Genomic DNA, 23,290 nt, shown 5'->3' on the forward strand with positions numbered 1-23,290 from the left:
TATGCAGTTACGTCTGTTTAATGAATGAATTGTGGATAGTTGTGTTGTTTGGGACATCACTGCATGTATTCAATTATTGATATATATAATTAATTGATAAGATGTATATATTTAATCACTCATAGGTCATTTTTAAATTTATATGTATATATATAGGGTTTTAATCATCCATTTCACATCATTTCATTTCTTTTCTTTGTATCGCGGCTATAACGAATTCTGAACGAACCACATAATATTCATATTAATAGCTTGCAGTAAATTTTCCAATAGCCGTTGTGAGGTGACCAGAGTCAGCAGGCTAATTTCAGCCCATTTCCAGAAAATGTACGTCATCGAGGTTACGAGGGACCTTACCCTCTCCACCTTCTGAAGAGACAGCTGAAACATTATTAATGCCGACATTTCGAAGTACGCTACCTGACGCTTTGAATTCGCGGGAAAGTTCAGCCTATGTGAATGGACGTAATGGAGCATCGTGATGGATTCACACCAATACATAGGAGAAGGGATGAGACCTCGAATCTTACTGGACCATGTGATATGGCTGATGGAGGGAGGCTTTGGAACCTATATACTTCGAAGACAAGAGCTGGAAAGGACATTCTTTTTCTGACTCTTAGACACAGGGACACTCTTGGAAGACACTCTTACTACGATTCAACGTCTGCACATCGGAGAAGATTTTAACTTAGTTCACATCGCATCTGAGCAGTACCGTTGGATACTACTCAAAAGTTACTCTCATTGGGACTTGTTATCTCAATGACGAGAGGTATAGTCAACGGGAGACCGGTTTTGACTAGTACAGGGAAGGAGAGCTTTTATTATGAATTTAGTTACGCAACTGTTCCGTAATACGGAAGAATACAAGTGTATTCTCTCCATAAACATAACCCATGGTGGTTTTTCATTTGAAATTAGGAATCATTACGACTTTATGTAAGGAGTACAGTAGGAAGTGTTAAGGCAGGAAAGTCATATTACAGCTAGTGTATTATGCACAAAGCAGAAGTAGGACTGGAATCCAACAACAGATGACGCAGCCGGTACGAGAGATCCATCCATCATCAGCTTCAAGATAACATAGTCTACAAACGGTGAGCTAATGGCATTAATTACTGCAAGTCTTCGTGCAACAGTTCGTTTTCTTAGAGTTAATTTCATTCAAATTTTCTTTTGCTTCCGTAAGTTCAGATTTCGTTAATGCGCCGTTACGTCACGTTTCTCATCCTAATAAATAGCTGTTTTCATATGTATTTTCTGAAATTATTATTAATGATCCTGAAATTCCAAGTTAGTGTACTTAATGATTTGTGTTCCGTCACCTCAACCCTGGGAGTTTTTTGAGTCTCATTACGTATTATTATTATTATTATTATTATTAATAATAATAATAATTACCAACTATCGTTTTCAAGCCATAAGCTTGAAGACTGGCGCACATGAGATATTGTTTATGGAGAAACAATGAGATATTATTTATTTATATTAAAGTGACCCGCCACGTTATAATTTGTCACACATCTGTGGGCCGAGTGGGTACGTCACATAGTGCCCGCAAGAGACAAGGCCAATTCCGTGCGAGTCGAACGAGGAAACTTCTCCGTACGATCGGAGTATTATCACTGTCTCCATCATACACCTCACTTTCCCTCCCTCCCCTTGCTTTCTTGCTTTCTGACACAGAAATTACGGCGGGTTCGTCAATTTTAATCACGCCCGGAAGGAACTAAGTGAACTCATTTTCTCGAAACGAAACATTATCAGATATGACAACAGGGCTTGCGTAAATTGATTTTTAATAATTCCCAAAATTCCTAGTTTCAACCGGCTAAAATTAATACAAATGTAGTGTTTACTCCACAAAGTGGGGGTAGGGCGCCCGCCCTCTACTCGCTCCCAACGCAATTCCTTGCGATTTGTGGGATGAATTAAGAGCTAAACAAGAATAATGTGAAATGTTGTTTCACCGAAATTTGAATTAATTTAGTGGTGCGAAGAGGAGGGGGAATTGGTTTTACGAGTGTCTGTGATCCTTGAGGTTGGTTTGGTTGCTAAATTTTTCAGATATATATACAGTATATCCATTGCCTCCATTATGTTTAATTAATAGCATGTCTTTTTCGATTAATAAAATTTTAAGATCTGTGTGGATATGTGTGAAATGGTGGGAGCTGTGCTGTCCGAAGGCTGCATGCCTATTGTATCGAAATACAATTTTGAGTTCTTTGTACCTGGTGTTGAAACTGCGTTTTGTTTGTCCTACATATACGCAGTGCAGTAACGTTCTTAACATTCGAGTTCATAAACTCCTCATTTTCAGAGAAGGTCGATTTTGTTGAGGTTATTAGGCATCACATTCATCATTAAGGTATGTTTTAACGTTTCGAAGGAAAATCCACAATTCTGAACCGATTTTTTTGAGTTTCGTTCCATAAAACAAAAAATATTATACTAACAGTTTCGTATAATGCAATCAAAATTTTGTGCCTTATCTTCACCCAAAAATTTAGTTTAATGAAAAAAACACATAAATTTTCAAAATGTCATAAAATTTCCAAAAATGTAATAATCTTGAAATTGTTTTCACCAAGTTGAAGTATTTCATTCATAGAATGTTGTGAACTAGGATCTTCTAATTATCACAAACAGAAAGGGAGCTGGACATAATTTTTGACAAAAGTTTAAAAATAATTAATCACCCGTGTTACAATGGCTATAAAAATAATAATAACAACAATAACAATATTCACAATATTATGAAAGTACTAGTTTACAACATTCCCACGTTCATTAGCTTTAATTTAATCTATCATTGATTTTTCTATCTCAATTTTAAGGATATTTAAATGTATTTGAAATGTGGGAAGGTGTGCAAAAAATTACATTGAAGAAAAACAGCACTGAAGTTTTAGGACTATGTTATGAACATAACCTACTTATTTGGGCACCTAGAAACTTGCCTGTTCCATAGGCTCTACCCTCTTTTAGAAGTTTCTTGTCTTCTTTTAGTTTCCTTCTGCCTCTCAAGTACTGCCTCCGCTGCTTTTGTTCTTCAGTACTTTGATTTGCACCTTTGTGCAACCGTATTGCATCAGCTTCAAGTACACCAGATAATGTGTACTTACTTGCCAGGAGCAATTCCCATCCTCTTCAGTATTTCTATTTCCACTCCGTTCTCCCAGTTGAAATGGCAAACTGCATCCATCACTCCTAATTTTAAGGTATCAAGCCCCACATTTATGTCTCCTTAGGACACCTTCTCCATAACATGGCATTGAATGACTAATTATTTTGAGTCAATCCATGCAAGGACTTAGCATTTCTGGGTCGGTGAGTATCTCAATTATAGGCTTCAGTTTGAAGGACAGGCCTGGTTTGAATTAAAATTGTTCTAACTCATTATTTGCTTTAGCTCACTGATATGAGCACCAGCTGTCAGTTCCTACAGGACACCAATGGTGGGTGGGACGGTCCTCTGTTGCTATCAAATGGTACAATGTGGCCCATATGCCATTTGACATGGCGTGAATACTGCTTGTGTTGGAACGTAAAGCAATTCCAAATAACTTTGCATCTTATCGATGAGTGCTCCTGTCAGTTGCGGAATTCATAATCACAGTTGCTGCAAAACAATGCAAGGGACATTCCCCAAACAAATCTCAGAATTTCTAGGTTTTCTACAAAAACTGTATTACAGCTGAAGCAACTAGGGCAAGCTAATGCAGACAATATACGTGTAAAGCACTCTATGTCAATAATGATACTGTAAATGTCACTAACACTATCAGATTCAATATCTACAGATGAAAGTTTGGACTGAGAATCACTAGCAAATGATTCCCTTACGTTAGGCCTACCTTCCGTCTCTCTATTTATACTGATAGCACAAGTAACACTGACATTCACCTTGCTATGTCTGTTTCCATGAAATTTTCTCTTTTTCTTTGCTCTACATTGGCTTTTAGAACCCATTTTATACACACTCACAGAGAAACAAGCTCTTTGGTCGCAATGTGAAAGACCACTTGGCCACAAGGAAGGTTTGTTTATATCCGTTGCCTATCAATGGAATAAAAGTCTTTGGAATATACAAGTATTGACATCTGTTAGTCAGAACTATGAACTATGTACTCAGGAGGCATGTCACACCAAAGAGGTAAATTTGAATAAGAAAATCTGACGAGATGTTTACATGTAGGCAGGACACTGCAGCCACGCCCCTTATCACGCACGCACGTGGCTAGTTAGATCTTATTTTCGGATACTTACAGTTGGAATATATGTATGAATTATATCTCATTTTGAAGTAGAGACTTCAAGCTTTCATTTCCAGTGAAAAAATTAAAATGGCATTTTTGGGCGAAAAAGGCGATTTCGAACGTTAATACATACCTTAATGCGTGAGGGACACTTCGAAAGAACGGGTTGTAGTGCCACATCGTGTATTCCTGTGAGCATGTTTTGACAATTTGGGCGCTATTTTTAAAATTTTATTCTGTGGGCTGGTACTTTACTTTTATCCTGTATTGTCGGACATCCTTGTCCACCGTATCTTAGCGGGAAATCCAAAATATAGTCACCGGTGTACCCTCGGGCGCTCAATTTGTTAACCTCAACATTTATGAATACGGAAGAAAAAGAACAAGAAACACGCAGAATTTCGAATGAATGGAATTCATCTGCTGACTGTCCATTCCTCTTGATAATGAATTACGAATTACTCCATTTATGTAGTGACAGTGAAAACGAAGTGTCAGAGAAGGGGGTGGTAGTTTACATGTGATCCCACAAGAAACGGAAGACATTGCATACTAGCCCCATCTACAATACATGACAATAATTCTGACACTGGCGATAGTCATGTTGAGCGTCCTTATATGCGTAGTGTGAACATATATGGGGAAATTAGAAAGTTTCCGTACGACGCCCGTACAGTCCTGAATCGGGTCGCCAATCATGTAATGTCGCCGAGAGCACTTACTCATCTCAGCGACCCACCAGGTTGCAGATCCCCGTGTAGTAAAACACCGGGTCCTGCTGCGTTAAGAAGTCCGTGGTCACCTGCTGCACATCTTCTTCCGACAGGAAGCGTCGACACTTCAGTGCCATTTTCAGGGAACCGAACGAGGGATAATCCCATGGGGAGAGTTTAGGACTATAGGGCCTCATGGCCTCATCCACCGCTCGCATGTTGTCCTTAATGGTTGAGGCTGGCCTCCCAGAGTGAGCGGCTTCTTGTGTCGAAAAGCGACTCGCACGGAACTTGGTGCACAATTCCACTACGGTGGATTTCGGCAGACATGCTTCTACATACATAATCTTCATTCTCCGATGGATGTCCACCGGTGTTTGTCCTTCGGCAGCCAGGAAGAGAATAACAGCACCTGTTTGGATGTCGCCATAGTTCACGTGGGCGTATTTAACGCACCCATCTTGGCACGACACGACTGACACATTAATCTCTTTGCCTACATGTTCACACATATATACCCTCATCGGAGTTGCGCTACGTTGGATGTCCGCTGCAGCAACGCCCTCAAACGGAAACTCTTTAATGGGACTTTTCATTTCGGGTACAATTGATAACTTCAAACTCTCCAACCTTCAGCCTGTAGATAACAGTGACGATGAAGGTAAAGGCTTCAGTAGTGACAAAGGGAAGAACAGTAGTAGAGAAGTGAATAATTTTTATTCTAACCATACACGATTAAAATACCCTAAAAGTTCGGGAATCGAACCTGGTGCCCTCTGAATCAAAATCCTCGGCTGCGACCATTCAACCAAGTCGGACTATAACCTGGTACAGTAAAAGTCACAAATTACATGGTGATGATGTTTCAAACACACATTTATTGACTAAATTAATTTTTATTTCGGCATTTATTTTGGGACAAATCTATTATGTGACAAATTGGGTAATTTTCTGATGAAAGTGCAGAATTACATCACAGTGGGCTATTAGCAATATTGAAAAAATGGAGTGCATATGGTTCTATTAAATTTGTATGTACTATTTCTGTTTGTATCCACTTCTGTGGTGTAGTGGTTAGCGTGATTAATAACCACTCCCGGGAGGCTCGTGTTCGATTCCCGGGTCTGCCACGAAATTTGAATAGAGGCAGGAGGACTGAAAAAGGGTCAACTCACCCTGGGGACATCAACTGAGTTGAGGGGTTCGATTCCCACTCATCCATCCTCGAAGTGGTTTTCTGTAGTTATCCACTTCTCAAGGCAATTGCCGAGATGGTACCTAAATTAAGGCCACAATCGTATCCTTCTCTCCTCCTTGTCTATTCCCTTCCAATCTTCCCATGCCCTACAAGGAACCTGTTCAGCATAGCAGGTTAGGCCCCCTGGGAGAGGTACTGGTCCTTCTTCCAAGTTGTATCCATTACATAATGTCTCACTTCCCACTACACTGCCCTTGAGAACGATAAACTGACTTTAAAAAGTTGTTTGTTTGTTTGTTTTGTTTTGTTTGTTTGATGTAACCTGCTTTACGTAAATTTTGTTATTATTTTCCATATCAGACCTTATCTCACATCATTCCCTTATTTTGTTGCAGTGAAAGATTCAACCGCTAACTTCCCTGAAGGCATGTTTTACGGAGCATTAGTGCACATGGGTAATTATGACGAGTGTATCAACGTTCGTGATGTACCGTCTGAATCAGGAGTGTTCCATGGTCAACACTGCCTGGCCTCTATTACAGTGAACAAGTCTGCTGTGGCAGCGAGAGGGGTGAGTAATTTACATGTAACTAGTTTGTTTGTTATGCCTTCGATTTCAGGACGACTGATCAGTGAAACTTTGGAACTTCAATTCTTCTTAGAGTTGAAACTTAGACGGTGTGATAAACCAAAATTGTGTTATTTTCCGGGTTGCAGATGGCTGTTCGTTTATGAACACTTGCCGAAAGAGAAAGTGAACGTGGAGATATAGTCGCCTGCAGAATGTACAGATGGGATGATAGGACGTGAAAAATGGCCTTATTTCGCTGTCCTTTTACGGCCACAGGACATGGTTTTTACGTCTCTTGACCGCAAATGTAATATATCCATCCAATTAATATAATATCGTAATGCATGCACTCTATTTCGCCCGGCGGTCGCCTTATAAATTTGAGGAGTGCTTCTAAACATGCAGGCTTTGTTCAAACACTCCCCGCTGGTGTCAAGAGTTCGAGTCTCGGCAGGGTAAAATATGTTTAGCCTATATTTATTCATACACTGACTGAAATTCCTTGGTCTTATCATGCCATTATTGACAGTGAGTGGGCTTATCTGTAGCCCTAAATAGGGTCCTTGGGTGGTCATCTCAGTAGGAGGACCACGCATCGCCCCTGTGTGATCATGCAATCGATCAGGGCAGAATGTCTTATGGCCGGGGTGAAGCCAAAAATTTGTGTAACGTTAAACTGTGTGGCGGAAATGTAACCATCGTAACCATACAGAAAGTGACGTAAGGCAGTGGTCCTCAAAGTGAGGAAGGGGCGGCACCCTGGGTGCAGAGAGTGATGAAGGGGTTCGCCGGTTCTGACTGAATACGTCAAATTTGATCAGAAAAGTTGTGTCATCCATGCATATTTTGAAACGTAACGTGTCATGTACACCACCTTTCATGCGAAAACTACTTGTTCAAAGTCATATATTCCCCATAATTGACTATGGATCAGTCGTATACGACGACTTATCTAAAAACTTTTAACATAAAACTACAGTGGGTACAAAACGCATGTGTTCGTTAGGTGAAAAATGCCAGTCGTGATGAACACATAACACCCTATTGCATACAGCTGCAATGATAGAAACCCCATGAACGACGTGAATTCTCAATATCTGTTGCTACGCACAAAATTCTCAAACTGAAGACCCCAGCCTATCTTTATAATGCACTTAAAACTATGGAGTAAGTATATAACAGGTTAGGTTAGATTTACAAAATCTACCCTTCAAATTCCCCTTCATCGTACTACTAAATTTAACAAATCTTTGTTTGCACTTCGTCCCGTATCTTTAACGTCTTTAATCATAACGTTTCGTAAATGACACTAACTGTACTCAAAGAAAGGAGTCCTTAACATCTATCTTCCTGAATGAGTAAGCAAGAGGCTGAGATCAGGCACTCTTGTGTCTAACAATGAGAAATATGTATGTTTCGAAGAAAATTGTTTCTGTTTTAATATTCTTCAGACTCTTGTAGTCTAAAATAATAAATAAGTTTAATGATAAACTTTCCTACTTCTTATATACTTTATGTTTCAATTTTATTGTATTTGGTATCTGTATGTTAATTTCTTAAGTTTAATTTTAATTTAATAATTTCATATTATAAAATGTAGTTAGTGTGTTTATACACCTGTATTGTATTACACGGAGGCGCTACATAAAGGAGATTTTCAGCCTCAGTGGCATGTAAATCATCATCAATTAATTCAATTCAATTCAATTCAAATTCAATTCAATTCAATTCAATAAATATTGCTATCCCCAGATTCTTACATCCATGAACCTAGGTACGAAGATCTTCCACCACGATTCAAGAATAATAAACTCGTACATTTGCAGTATTATTTCACAAGAACTTACCAGTAGATCCTGCCAGCACGTATTCTGAGAAAAGGTGCACCCTTTCACCCACCACTCACAGCAGTATCACCTTACCAAGCACCTAACAAACACTAATGGCGATAATCCGCTTGACCATGTGACCGCCACTTCCCTACAAGAATAGATTCTTCTTCTTCTGCCATTGTCGACTCGATTTCTGCCAGGCCTTTGCAGCCAGTAGAAAGAGAGCAAGTGAACAGGGGAAAGCGTGTTTATCCCGATGTACAAGTATCGCCATGCACATGGATAAGTGGCTTCCTAGCAATTGTAAAACGAAACACCGTGGAAGTGATTTATCGAGTGCTTGCCCTCCCACGAAAATATTCATTCGTAATAAAGAACAAGATTCGAATTATACAAGGTACATTGTCCTTCCGCTTCTACTTGTGTTCCCACCAGCAACGTTAATTATTATAATTCTACCTCCAAAAGCAAAATGCGTAAATATCAAGATGATTCTCTGACACTAGAATGTAAGACTGCCTTGGACAGTAAAAATTAGTATGTAAAATGTAATTGTAAATTTGAAATGAACATAAGTTACACTTCCCATGTGTCACGACCGTATAGGATCGTAACAAGAATTATGAAATTTCCTCATGAACCACATTGAATGTAGTTGTAGGTGGGAGTTGTATTTTGATGTTTATGGATCTACGAACTATTGAGTGACTCCATAGGCCTCTAGGTATCCATGGACTGAACTCGATAGCTGTAGTCGCTTAAGTGAGGCCAATATCCGGTATTCGGGAGATAGCGGGATCGAACCCCACTGTCGGCAGCCGCGAAGATGGTTCTCCATTGTTTCCCATTTTCACACCAGGAAAATGCTGGCGCTGTACCTTAATTAAGGCCACGGCCACTCCTAGCATTTCTTCTCCCATCGTCGCCATAAGACCTATCTGAGTCGGTGCGACGTAAAGCAACTAGTAAAAAAAAAAAAAAAAAAAAAGAAGTTATCTATGGCTAAATATTGAAGTGGATATATTCATCCCAGATTTACACAACTTGTTGTAAAGTTTGTCCCTGTGCCTTCTTGCCTGTGAAAGAGAAGGCTAAGTTTTGAGTAAATTTCCAAATCTTTTCTTGGCATAAAACACGTTCTTCCTGAAGCTGGGCCCATCAGAATTTCTGAATGAACAATATTTTTGTCCAGCTTTACCACAGTCAAACTCGTCTCTCCATTTATATGTAGATTTATTTCTTCCTTAAGTCCACACCTTCATTTTTGTTTCAACCCCTTTCAACATTTCAATGAACTCAAATAACCGAATAGTTTTATTTAGTTTAAATGTAGCAGCCAGAAATTCTCACTATCTTCAAGAGAAGGAAGCTAGAATACTTCGGTCATATGATGCGGAACAGTAAATACCACCTTCTGGAAGTAATACTTCAAGGGAAAATTAATGTAAAACGTGGTCCGGGAAGAAGTAGGACATCGTGGCTCAGCAACTTGAGCCAGTGGTTTGGGGTGACAAAGCTTAATCTGTTCAGAACAGAGATGAAGAAACAACAGATCATGCTACTGATCGCCAACGTTCTGCGAGGACATGGCACATGGAGAAGAAGATAGGAACTTGATCAATAACAGGCAGCAACCGGTCCATACGGTTGTAGCCCAGAAATATGGTTGCCACTCGTGTCCATTAGCTTCAGTTCTCGCAGCACATTTGTGAGGTGCTCGACCACATCCTATTCTACGCTCGTTGGCAATCATCTACAGCGAAGCTTCACATACGTAATTTCCTTTAAAAAATGTAAAATTCCCGGTTGTGAGTGGTTCATAGTATTTTTATTGTAAGTGAGTAGCAACAACATATGTCCTGTGCAAAATTCAGCTATTGAAACCGTCTCGTTTTTTTCATAATCGCTGGGAATGACATACAGAACAGGGATTTTACATATAATATTTAGGCTTTACCAGTATTCTTTTGAGTAATAGATAGAAACAAATACTGAGCATCTCGTGATCTGTTTTTGTGGGAAATAGCCTATGAGTAGTGTTAAGGAAAGAAATAAGAACATATAATTCATGTTTCAGAACGTGGTAATAAGTTTGAGAACTCCTGATGTAAGGCATGAATGGATGGCCAGGCAACGTTACCTAGCAACCGTGCAGACTATAGGGTAATTCCGGGAGAGTTGCCGCACTTTTTATGTCTTTTGTTATATCTCGGTATATTTACTTAAAAAATTGTTGCAAATTCATCGAGCATAATTTGAAAACATGTACATTTGATCAGGGATGAACAAAATATTGGCAATTGAAAGTAAATGGGAGAAAGGAGTGAATAAAGGAATTGTTGCATCTGCGGCGTCTCTCCCTGGATCCCGGTATAGATGCCGACTTTGCTCGGGAGAGATGCCGCGAGTAAAATAATTAATGACAAAATCAAATTTAAGCCAATTTCTTCAACTCTAATATAACCGAACACAAGAACGTACTACAAGACAATTATATCCACATAATATAATCATTCAATGGAAAAAATCTATCTGATAATTTACAACATTAAAATCATATTTTAATTTCGATTTACTATAAATGTGCATGTGCAATGTATTCTTCACTGTGTTATATAAAACCCCACGGCACTTAACACCCTTGAAATGGCTCTGGCCTGCACAGCGACCGCTGCTCAGCCCGAAGGCCAACTATCAGGGAGAGACGCCGCACCCTCCTGTTTTCATACCTCAAGGCTATCATGGCCCAAAATTAGCTTACTCTCAACTACAGTTATGTTTCTGACGTCTACTGTACTAAAAACGTCTGATTTAAGCATTTGAAGCCAACTTAATATACAATAAATTAACACACGCAAAAACTTTGTCAGGAGGAAACATGTACTCGCCTCATGATATCGGCTATAATTGGCGTAATATACGAGCAAATTTCGTCACACTCGCAGACAGTAGTTCTTCCTTAGAAACTGAAAAACCACACATATTGCCATCTAGCTGTAACGATGGGAACCTTTAGCTACAGTGTATGCGGCATCTCTACCGGGGCGGCATCTGTCCCGGATTTACCTTATCTCATAGCTGGTTGCCATCTGAAATTAGCAGGCGTTGATGAATGGCCTTGACTGAGAGACATATTTATGATCATTTCATTTTCGCAAAGTGAAATAATTGTGTTTTTTTTCTCTTTCTGAAATGTCTGGTGTACATCATTCTCGGTCAAAGCAACCGTTTTGCAATTTGCTACTTCAGTCTCTTCTTCTCTAAATTCTTCGCTGTTCTCCTCATACATTCAGAAAAGGTAATCATTGTAGTTGGAACTTTCACTCGACGTTTGAATTTCCAAGCTTCTGATGACCTATTGTATCCGACTAAATATCTACCTCGGCACATTCTTCTCCCAAAACTTCTCTTTAACACAAATAAACATATATTTTACTTCTCTCTTAATTTTGTTGTCGCCGGACAGAGTGGTTCAGACGGTTGAGGCGCTGGCCTTCTGTACCCAACTTGGCAGGTTCGATCCTGGCTCAGTCCGGTGGTATTTGAAGGTGCTCAAATACGTCAGCCTCGTATCGGTAGATTTACTGGCTCGTAAAATAACTCCTGCCGAATTAAATTCTGGCACCACGGCATCTACGAAAACCGTAAAATTAGTTAGTGGCATGTGAATCCAATAACAGTATTATATTTTTGTCTCTGTTAGAAATTAACCATACCTGAGAAGCAACCTTCTTTTCTTCCATCCATTCCTTTGACGACTGGGTCATCCATTCCAAGAGTCTCCACAGCAGCTTGTGATAAACGTGGTTTAATCCACACACAGCAATGTTCATTTCTCTCCTTAGCCAATCTTAGTTTTTACTGAACTCATCTCTAATATAGATCACGTACACTCCAGTCCTGGAAAAGCCCCAAATTTAGTCGTTGCAAATCAATAACAAGTCACCATTATTCCCTTTCATCATCGTTATCTTAGAGGAATTATAACTCTTCCTACTACCATGCGGTGATCTGTTCCAAAATTATGGTCCACGAAACACTATTACATCCTGACCTACAGCATTTCCATCTTGTCTTGTGATTACTAAATCATTCATATAATTGATCGGAAAATCCTAGTTGGGTTGGATCCATGTATATTTATGGATATCCTTAGGTTGAAAAATTTATTTAAAATTTGATCGATGCCAAACTCTGCTGTTCAAATCCCGCAGTATAAACAGTTCCTAGTCTACATCGGCTTATCTCACCTACATTCAACACGTCACCTCCAAGGAATGCCTTCAGCTCGCCAAAGCACTTTTGTCCAGTAACCTGGCACATCAAACGTTCACTCTTATCACATCGGATTCAAACCGCTACGTCATTTCTATCATCTAGATTGTTCGAATAATTTGTCCCCATAATGTCGTAAGAGATTCAAAATATTCTTCTTTATCAGCCGAGGAAGAATCCTCACAAGAAGCATAAGTTTCTAATATAACCACTACACTACCAAACATTCCAATCACCAGTATAAATGTCCGGCTCCATGGCTAAATGGTTAGCCTGCTGGCCTTTGGCCACAGGGGTCCCGGATTCGATTCCCGGCAGGGTCGAGAATTTTAACCTTAATTGGTTAATTTCGCTGTCCCGGGGGCTGGGTGTATGTGTTGTCTTCATCATCATTTCATCCTCATCATGACGCGCAGGTCGCCTACGGGAGTCAAATCAAAAGACCTGCATTTGGTGAGCCGAACTTGTCCTCGGACACTCCCGGCACTAAAAGCCATACGCCATTTCATTTTCTTTTAACCAGTATAAATCATTTCACGTTAATATCCTTCTAGGTCTTTATTCTTCCATTTCAGATATTCTTCACCAAAATGGACACTCCAGCTTTATCCCGTATACTCTCGTCAACCCCACTCTACATATGCTGCTATTTTCCAAGAGTTTCACTTCCTTTACCTTTCTTCTTCGTCTCTTCCAAAACTAAGATTTCCTAGATGTTTCCAACTTCCGATATAACTTACTCGAATTTCTTGCTCATGCCATTCCATCTCGAATAGTTCTGTTTCGAAATTATTGTCGTTTTCCATGAGATCCTCCGGATTCTTTCTTTCTGGGACACGTATCCGGTTCTTTTTACCCGTAAAAGTGGTTGGCCTGCTGCAGAACCCTCAACTTAGAGGACAAGGGGACAACGTTTTCGGGCATACCCTAGCCTCATCGCAGCTTTGAGATCCCTCTTCCCATTTGAGTAGCTTCTTAATTTGGTTCCTCATCACCAACCTGTCCAGTGAGGGACACCCTACCATTAGCTACGCTGACGCCGACATGGCTTGGTGGATCTTTGAAACACGCAAGCCCCACCAGCGCGTCAAAATCTTGAAACTCCTGGATAGAGTATCCTACCCACTCTCTTCCACACTCACGTCTCAAATGCTGCCCCTTTCCTTTTGTCCACTTTCGTCGGCATCCAACTTACAGCGCAACACTCCGAAAGAAAATAGTCACAAGTCTGCTCTTCGGACGCATATCCAAACATTCACAGACGATTCTCACCTTTCTGTTGAAGGCCTTCTTGACCATGGCGATGCTAGTATTATCTCTCCGGTGCATCCTATGTCCTCTGTTATCATGATTGCGAGATATTTGACGGCTGACATTTGCTAAATATGTTGCTGGCTTACCTTGACGTTAGCTCTATTCCCTCTTTCAGTGATGGCCATTCTCTTTGCCTTATCAGCTATCCATGTTGTTCACAAGCCATATTCATCTCTCCTACTTCTCCACCATAATCAGTCCCGCTGAGACCAGATATAATGGTGTTGTCCTCCGGAGAAGACTGGTACAGGTCCACCGTGTTTACGTCGATGGGTTACCTGCGCGTCTACGAGGATAGCGCCCTACCTATTGTAGATGGTGTCAAATGGAAAGCAGTTTCATTTCCCGTCGCTTTTACGATGCATTTGTTTATCACTGCAAGTGATGGAATGGGTGAAATAATGAGCCGCTTGGTTGGACAGTTGTGAATAAACCCTTGACGCCAGGAGACTTCCTACTTATAACGGTCTATAGGGTGAAGTTTAGTGTCGAAGAAAGCACGGAAACCAACAGTCCTTGAGCTAAAAGAATTCCCCAGGGAACGTTAAAGTTCACGAAATCAAACTCTGGACCAAAGGCCAGCATATGAATCAGCTAGCCATTGAGCTACATTAATCTCTTATAGTGTTTTATAATCGTTAACTCTCTGATATGAACACCAGAGAATACGAAATTGAAATATATTCTCCTGCAAGCAATTTAACTAACTCAGCACTTCAGTGACTTTTCTTCTCTTCTTCTTCCTAGCGTTGTCCCGCTGGTGCAGCGTCTGCTTTCTTGGTCACTGAACGTCATTTTGTCCGGTCTCTTGCGTCGGCAGGTTGTAGGCTGCTTCGATCGTCTTCTGGGGCATAGACCTTCGATCGTCTTCTGGGGCATATACCTTCAACATCAGAACGGAGGACAGGTTTGGCAACAGTATCAGGCCATACCATCGGTGCTGTTTTTCTCTCATTTTATCCACAATTGGAGCTAAACCCATTTTCTCTCGAATTCTGTCGTTTCTGACATGGACAATAAGCGAGATACCAATAGTTCAACCGAGCATTCTCACTTCAATGGGATGTAGTTTACGTTCTGAAATGTTTTCATATGGTCGACATTCGGCTCCATACAGCGCAACAGGCCGTTCTACAGTCCGTTATATCTTGGATTTGAGACGAAGTGTAATTTCTTTATCTCAAAGTGTACCGGTGACCTCCTTCCACGGCAACCAGGTTGCATTTACCCTGGCTCTTATTACAGAACTGATATTTCCATCACTCTACAGGCGAGAGCCAAGGTACCTGAAGCATTCTGTCTTTAAGCAGATTTTCTCCAGCGACTTGAATGGTACCGATGCTAGGATTTGAATCCAAATATACCGCTGTTTTCATGTTCAGACGGAGTCCATATTGGGAGAGGCGATTATTCCAGTCTTCAACTTAACGTTGGAGGTTCTCTCGGGTGACATCTGCTATCATTATGCCATCTGTATACAGAATGATCCAATGAACGTTCGGTTGCAGGACCATCTTCAACGTTTGTTTTTTCCACAGATGATGGCGATCTACTTGGCAGTTCGACCTCTGAAAATGGGCATATCTCTTCCTTCCTCCTCCACTCCATGACAAGAACAAAAAGGGATGGCGATAGTGTTGAGCGTTGGCGGACTCCTACTTTTACAGGAAACTTTCCGAGTTGCCAGCAGCACAACGCACTCTCCTGCAGGTGTTCGTGTATAATAACTTGATCACATTTATAACTAGCTCTGGTACTTCAGTGATTATGGATCGGAAAAGGAATAACAGAAGGAAGGAAGGAAGGAAGGAAGGAAGGAAGGAAGGAAGGAAGGAAGGAAGGAAGGAAGCAGTCGTAGCCTTAAATATGGGACAGACTATTATTTCTTTGGAGTGAAAATCTCGGAAAATCATTTTCAGGGCTGCCGACGATGGTGGAGTTCGCACCCTCCACCTCCCAAAAGCAATCTGCTCTGTCCGTGCCACAAAGCTAACACACTCGGTAAATCGAATGTAACTTAGAGGAACATCTCCTATAAAACTTTTGTTATTATTGGTAGAGATTACTACTGAACAATGAGTCCATCCTCAACGTTTGTTATTTCCACAGATGATGGCGGTCTTCTTGGCAGTCCGACCTCTGAAGATGGGCATCTGTATTCCTTCCTCCTGCAGTACGGAAGACACGGCACTCATCGCTACGGATACGTATAAAAGCATTCTGAGTCTTTCGCCAATTCTCATGGTAGAGGTTAACGATCTGGAGTGTCACACTGCAGACGAACCAAGTTACCGGGCCGGGGACTGGGTCGCCATGTGAGTAGAGCTGTCGGATGATTTTAATTAAAACTAAATAATTCATACGTGGGTGAGTAAGGTGGGAATACAGCCACACCCCAGAGTAGTTTTATTCTGGGGCTGTCTGAAGTAGGTAACATTGATTTTTTTCATCTTCCCTGACTTTCTTTGTCTCTCTCTAGAAGGTAGTCAGTGTAACTGTGACATTTGGTCTCCTTGTTTATCAGTTGTCTGGACACTGATCATGGGGAAACTTCTCACCCCACCTTACTCTTTCTTGTGCAGTTTCACTGAATTTATTATCATGCCTGGAATATATATATATATTGTACCCGTCTAAATGGTACCTCAGTTAATTTGAGAAAGCTGGGAATATTTATTACGGAGCATTGCTTACGAGTGCGCGTGTACCAGCTGTGACACAGTTGTGCGAGAGCGAGCCGGCCGAAACTAGGTCAACAGCTGATCGAGGGCGACCAGAGCGCAGTTACGTCATGACACCGGCAGACGACAAAGGGGAGGAGAAATGTTCTCATAAAATCCACTCGTAGCGGTCAAGGACGAGCTATGGCGCAGGTCGATTACCAGCCAATAGAAATTGAGGAAAGTGCTGGAAATATTAGGATTGTTCTGGAACTAAGTCGAAGGAAGTTCTTGGGTAAGAACGTCAGAACAGTTCAAGAAAAATTTTACGAGACGACGGCCAGAACAGTTTTTCAAGAGCACGTCGGACAGTTGTTTCTTACGAGAAGTCGAACCGTGTATTCTCTACGGGAAAGAAGAATATGTTCAGACGACGTGAATACTAGTGTAATCCTTGTAGGGCACGATCATTACATTACTTGAATGCCAGTGTAATTCATTGTTAGCTCAACGCAGTATCCAGCGAGCTTATTACAGTTGTACATTCTCCCGGGTGGAAAATGTTAAACCGCAGACAGTCAGCGTGCTCATTAAAGCCGATTCTTGCCATAGAAGCTTTAGGAATGTTCCATTGGACATTATGAAAGGAAATCACGATCTCAAGTGGGTAGGCGAGAGGAAATCTAACCTTTATTTAATCATCATAATAGTCAGCCCTATTATTTGTCAGCCTAAGGCGTATCGTAACTTAATGAATGTGTTCAGAAGACGAAGCTTATAGTAATAATGGACCTAAAGTACATCGTTGCGCCAAGTTAAGTGTTGTACATAACTTAGTGAGTTATAGCTAGTGTGGATCCCTGTGCTAATAGAATATTTTAGTTTCAGCTATCTCCGAGGAAACCAAGTTGTCGACATGCGGCGATCAAGAGGGAAATCGAGAGATTTTCTGGGACTTTGCTGGAGTAAAAAGAAGACGCTGAATATAGCTACAGTCATGAGGAACTAAATTCCAGAGTGCACGCCAACGCGATGACTTTGTACATCCGTAAACCACCATAGATGAGGCAAGAGACGTTGTCGCCTGAAGCAGCATCCCGACGCCAAGGATTTTCACCGGAAATATGAGTACCCTTGTAAAATTTCTTCTCTTTTAGTAGATGACTAGATTGTATTCTTGCGTAGAGTAAAGTAGTTTCCTTAGTAATTTTGTATGTAATGGTGATGGGAGAGCATTCCTTACTTCGTTGATTTGTAATTTCAATATTGTTCTATCTTTGCATTTTCTTGGAATAATGATAATTTTATTTTTGGACGTGATGATGAATAATCCCAGTTGTTCTCGAGTTGACAAGAGTGAATGATTATGATCTTCGAAAGTGATTTAAGGGAGTAAGGTCTACTAACAATCATAATAATAATAATAATAATAATAATAAGAGTAAATTAAACTCATAAAAATAGTAAATGAAGATATGATTAAATGTAGGAGTAAACTATAATTAAATCGTAGTTTTAAAACCCTGTTAGTCATGTGTAGTGATTGATGGTAGAAGGGAAAGTGAACGACGAATGTTAGAAATATTCTTCGAGAGAACGATCTAGGAGCCATTATAGGATAATAGTAATAATAATAATGATCAAAATAGTAAAGGTCGGATAATGTAAGAGTTGTTGAGATTCAACTTGTATGGTCATTGTGATAATGGAGTTCGCCATTAATGGACGACATGGGACTACTAGGGTGCATGTCGGGCCTAAACGGTATTATGAGTCACAATGATTGTAATGAATGATTATGGCGATAATGATTTATGAGGATGTACGGATTTAGGGACTATAATAGGTCTATTTCTGGCTCAACCACTGATATGAATAATACACGACTTAATCGTTATTAGATGTTTTCGAGGCTCTTGAGCTCTTATCACTGATGATGGTGATGGTTATTCTTCGAGAGAGAAATTTGGCTTTCTGTATCATCATAACTATAGTCATGAGCGAGTTTTATTCTGGTCAGATGATTATAAGGATCTTCAATAAAACCCAAGAGGAAGACGAGATAAATGACTGGATAATAATAATAATAATAAATATTACAGATTCATTGTGTGATAAAAATGTACTTATAACCAGTTGGTAGAATTGGGTTATTTGGTGTCATTTACTTTTATCATTCCAAGGAAACTTATCTTGTATATTTTTTTTGTGACTGTGATGCATTGTTGTTGTTGTTGTTGATTCCGTGTAGGATCACATGATGCTCTATCCATCCATGAAATGCTAGGTAATTTAGAAAGGTTAAATAGAGTAAGGAAAGAATACAGTCAAGCGTAGTCTACGAGAGAGAGGGAGTTATGCCAAAGAAATTGTAAAAATATTTCCAAACGCTAAAATGAAATTGTAAAGGAATTTTATGATGACAAAATGAGTTAGAGGATTTTTCACAGGTAGAGTGAAATGAATGTTCAAGGAATTTTCTTGAACAAGTAAATGCTGAGTTAATAGTAATTGTTCTTCAAAATGTATGAAATTATTTTACCTGTAAATGACTAAACATGAGTTATAACGGGAAATGACAGCTTTGCTAATTTAGTGATTCATTCGATGTTACAGAGTAAAATCTTAGGTGGAGTTTCATTGGAGAAGCAATGGAACCTAACTCCAGAAGCATGCGAGGACTTACAGTCGTATTCATTTATTCACAAGCCATTAAAGATTGAGATATTCCTTTTATTGCAAAAATCACATTGTATTTAAAAATTTTTTTTTTCTTTCATGCATTTGTCCAGACTGAGTTTCCATTATGTTTTTAATAAACGTTGTTGTTATTTTGCCCTGATTTTCATTTATATTGTGTCACCTATCCAGTCACCAAGGGTCCTGAAAATATAAATTCTATGAAGTTGTCCCTTAATAGCATAATCGGCCCTGCGAACGGTCCACCCTTTTGGGACTCTCGCTCCGCCGACTGAGCGACCCCGGAGAAGGGGACATATTTCTGTGGCGCCCAACTTTCAGGGCCAACCCAAACCCTCATTGCTTAGGCATTGATCGTTTTGGTGAGTTATTTCCAGGGCATATTTTTGTTGTTGTTATATTTACGATCTTGTTGTTTCGGCGAACACTATTGTGGCGCAAAAGCAAGGAGATGGTAATTTTTATTCAGTTAAATGGTGACAATTAAATGGGTAGAGATACCAAGGTTGGTAATGACATAATACAGCTGGACATTGCTTTGGTATAGGTCTATTTGTTACAGTACGGAGAGCATGCTTGTGGAGTTCATACTTTGTATTTTACAAATTCTTTGGCAATTTCCGGTGAAATTTAGGCAAATGGGGCAAAGATGTACAGGTTCATCGTTGTTGGCGAGCACAATGCTTATGAATTGTAATGGATTTGGATACTTTAGCTCGGATGATAGCGGAGATGAGAGCCAGCGCTGAGAAATTGGGAGCTGAGAATAAGGCTAGTATTGAAAGACTTGAACTTGCGCAATCTCAAATGTCGGCCGAGTGTAGGGCTAGTGCTGATTCTATGAAAGCCGAAACTAAAGCTAGTATTGAAAGACTTGAACATAATCAATCAGAAATGAGAGCGGAAACTAAGGCTAGTGTTGATTCTATTAGGACTGAGTTTAAGGAGAGTCAAGCACAGATGTCACGTGAGTTCAAAGACAACCAGACTAGGTTAACCCAAGAAATTAAAGTGATGTCGCGTGATTTTAAAGATAGTCAGGCGAAGTTGAAACAAGAGATTGAACGAACAGTTACAAACTCGATAGCTAGCGTAGCGCAGGAGTTTACTGAGAGGCTAGGCACGCTCAAGAAATCAATTATGGATAATATGATCACACATAAGACTGAGGTGGAAAGGAAAATTTCTGAACTTAGCAACCAAATACAATCGCATAAAGAAAATACGACCGATGCGCAATTGAGGTGGACTAAACGATTTAAGGAAGTATGTGATAGTATAATTCAGGTCGACAAGGGGGTCAGACAGGAAGTTCGGATGAGCAAAGAACTCATTACTGATGAAGTAGAAGGTCTGAAAACAGCTGTAAATGACAATAAGAAAGCTATCGGAGAAGTTGTATCCAAGGTGGAACACGAACTTCTTGCGTCCCGTGGGTTAGTAGGACAAATGGAGGATAAAATAAAGGGGATGTCAGACGAAATATCAAATATGACAACGGAACTACAAACGTTGCGATTGCATAGTGACAGCACACGAGTTGTGACTGCGTCCGTAATTGAAAGGCAATCACAAATGGAGCAACAGTTTAAAGCAGGATTCATTTGTTCGACTCCTAATGCAGCACAGGAGATAAAAACTTCCGGTCGAGCTAAGAATAATACCGCATCTTCAAATCAAATGGACGATAAAGGGAACAGGCCGCAGATTGTGAATATTATACGTCTACAGGACAATCAACCCCGAAAGTTCAACAATCAAAACGGACCTACACCTAAAACCTTTATTAAGGACCTACAAGAATATTTTAAAGATAATGACATTCCTCCTGAACGACAATTACGAGTGACGGAAAAATACCTAGATTCGTCAGCTCACACGTGGTTTATGGCATTCCGGTACAGTTTCGATGATTTCGAAGGATTTAAAGTCGCATTTTTCGACAAATTTTGGAACACAGATATTCAGCACAATTTAAGGACGGAATGGTATGCTCGTCGATATGCTTCGACGCTGCCTACGAAATTTTCCGAGTTCGCCGCAAATCAGATCCGGAAAATTCGAGAATTGGACGACCCACTTCCAGAGGAAGAATTATGCCGAGTCATCATTCGACAGTTACCGCCGGACGTACAAAGAATATTAATAGCATCGAACATCCGAACAGCTATGGAGCTGGAAAGAGTATTAAGACAGCTAGATATGACGTCTAGGGATCATACCCGTAATACTCGAGCCTTGAGTCAGGAAATCAATTCGACTTATGTTGAGAAAGAAAGGACGGTGGTTCCACAGAAAAATAAAGAGGTACAAACTAAAGAGAGGTCCGAACGGAGTGAAACAAGGGATGAGCAGAGATTACAGAGGGGCTTCCATGGATTTCGACCGTATTCGATGGGATCAAGAGGAAGAGATCGATATTTTGGCCGAACTTCTCGAGGAGTAAAATATGCCGCCGAGAAAAGAAGAAATTATCATCGGTTTTATCAACCAAGGGGGACAGTTGATGAAAACAAAGAACATGTCCGGGAACTCAAGGAGAAAACAGACGGAGGTGAAATATGGAGAAGAGCTATTTTGAATCAAAATACAGATCCCGACGTAACAGGCGCAGAATCCCTCGCATTTCAGGAAGAGAAAAAAAGACGGAAAGGAGAGGAGGAGACCATCTGCCAACCCGGAAGGAGTCAAGGGGTGAAAAAAAACGTCAATTTTTGAATGAAGAAATACCCGAAATATTGGCGAATGGTCAAGGGGACTGCTTTGAGATAATTCAGGTGGATTCATGGCTCACACGACCGCATGATTTATTGGAAGAAAGACGCCAGGGCAACAACCCGAATAAAGGTAAATTACCTGTCATTACAGCACGAGTGTTCGACAGGAAGGTATCCTGTTTAGTTGACACTGGAGCTACCATTAGCGTTATATCCAACAGTTTTTTACAGGAACTGCAGGGAAAAGGAGATATACCATCAATTCCGGTATCCAATATGAAGATTAAGGGTATCATACCGGATAAATCCGTAGAATGCAAAGTGCAGGTTTTCCTCACACTTCAGATAGGAAATTCAGAATTTCCTCACATTTTTGTAGTAATGTCGCGGATCCAGTACAATATGATTTTGGGAGTCGACTTCTTAGAGTACTATCAAGCTCAAATTAAATTCAAAACTAATCAAGTTTTATTAAGGAAAACGATTTTTCAGAGATCGTATCCCTGGAAGATGGGGGAAAAATCTCATATCAAGAATTGGTCACCAACCAATTGTCGTCGCGGGACCATCTTTGGAATCAAGAACAGAATGAAAATCCTGGCCGAATTCAGCACAACATAGTGGATCCTGAAGAAGAAGTTTCCCTAAAAGAGATAGAGATGAAAGCTCAAGAGATTGAAGGGACGGCTGAACAAAAATTGATAGTTACATCAGTACTGTTAAAACATAAGGTAGTATTTTCGGACAAACCTGGGGTAATTCCAGACTTTAAATACACACTGTTAATCAACGATTGGTCTCCATATAAGAGGAAAGTATACCCTATCCCAGATAAATATTATGATAGAGTGGGAAAGGTGATTGAGAGGATGGAGAAAGATGGTATTATTGAGAAAGCCCGAACTCCGTATTTAAATGCTATTGTTATCGTTCCTAAGCCTGACGGTTCCCTCAGATTGTGTTTGGACGCACGGGCTGTCAACGAAAGGCTAATTCCGGAGAATGATAGGATGCCTAATGTGAAGGATATACTCCGAAGATTTTC

General features: G+C 40.3%; 1 protein-coding gene across 1 annotated transcript in view; it reads left to right on the forward strand.

Annotated features, from left to right (window-relative positions):
* LOC136866638 (nose resistant to fluoxetine protein 6) overlaps positions 1–23,290 on the forward strand; it is a 165,300-nt gene that overhangs the window by 32,060 nt on the left and 109,950 nt on the right. Inside the window, 2 exon segments of the mRNA XM_068226786.1 lie at positions 6,572–6,747; positions 16,278–16,483. Coding sequence (XP_068082887.1) covers positions 6,572–6,747; positions 16,278–16,483 — 382 coding nt within the window.

The sequence above is a fragment of the Anabrus simplex genome, chromosome 3, assembly GCF_040414725.1.
Source record: "Anabrus simplex isolate iqAnaSimp1 chromosome 3, ASM4041472v1, whole genome shotgun sequence".
Taxonomy (NCBI): domain Eukaryota; kingdom Metazoa; phylum Arthropoda; class Insecta; order Orthoptera; family Tettigoniidae; genus Anabrus; species Anabrus simplex.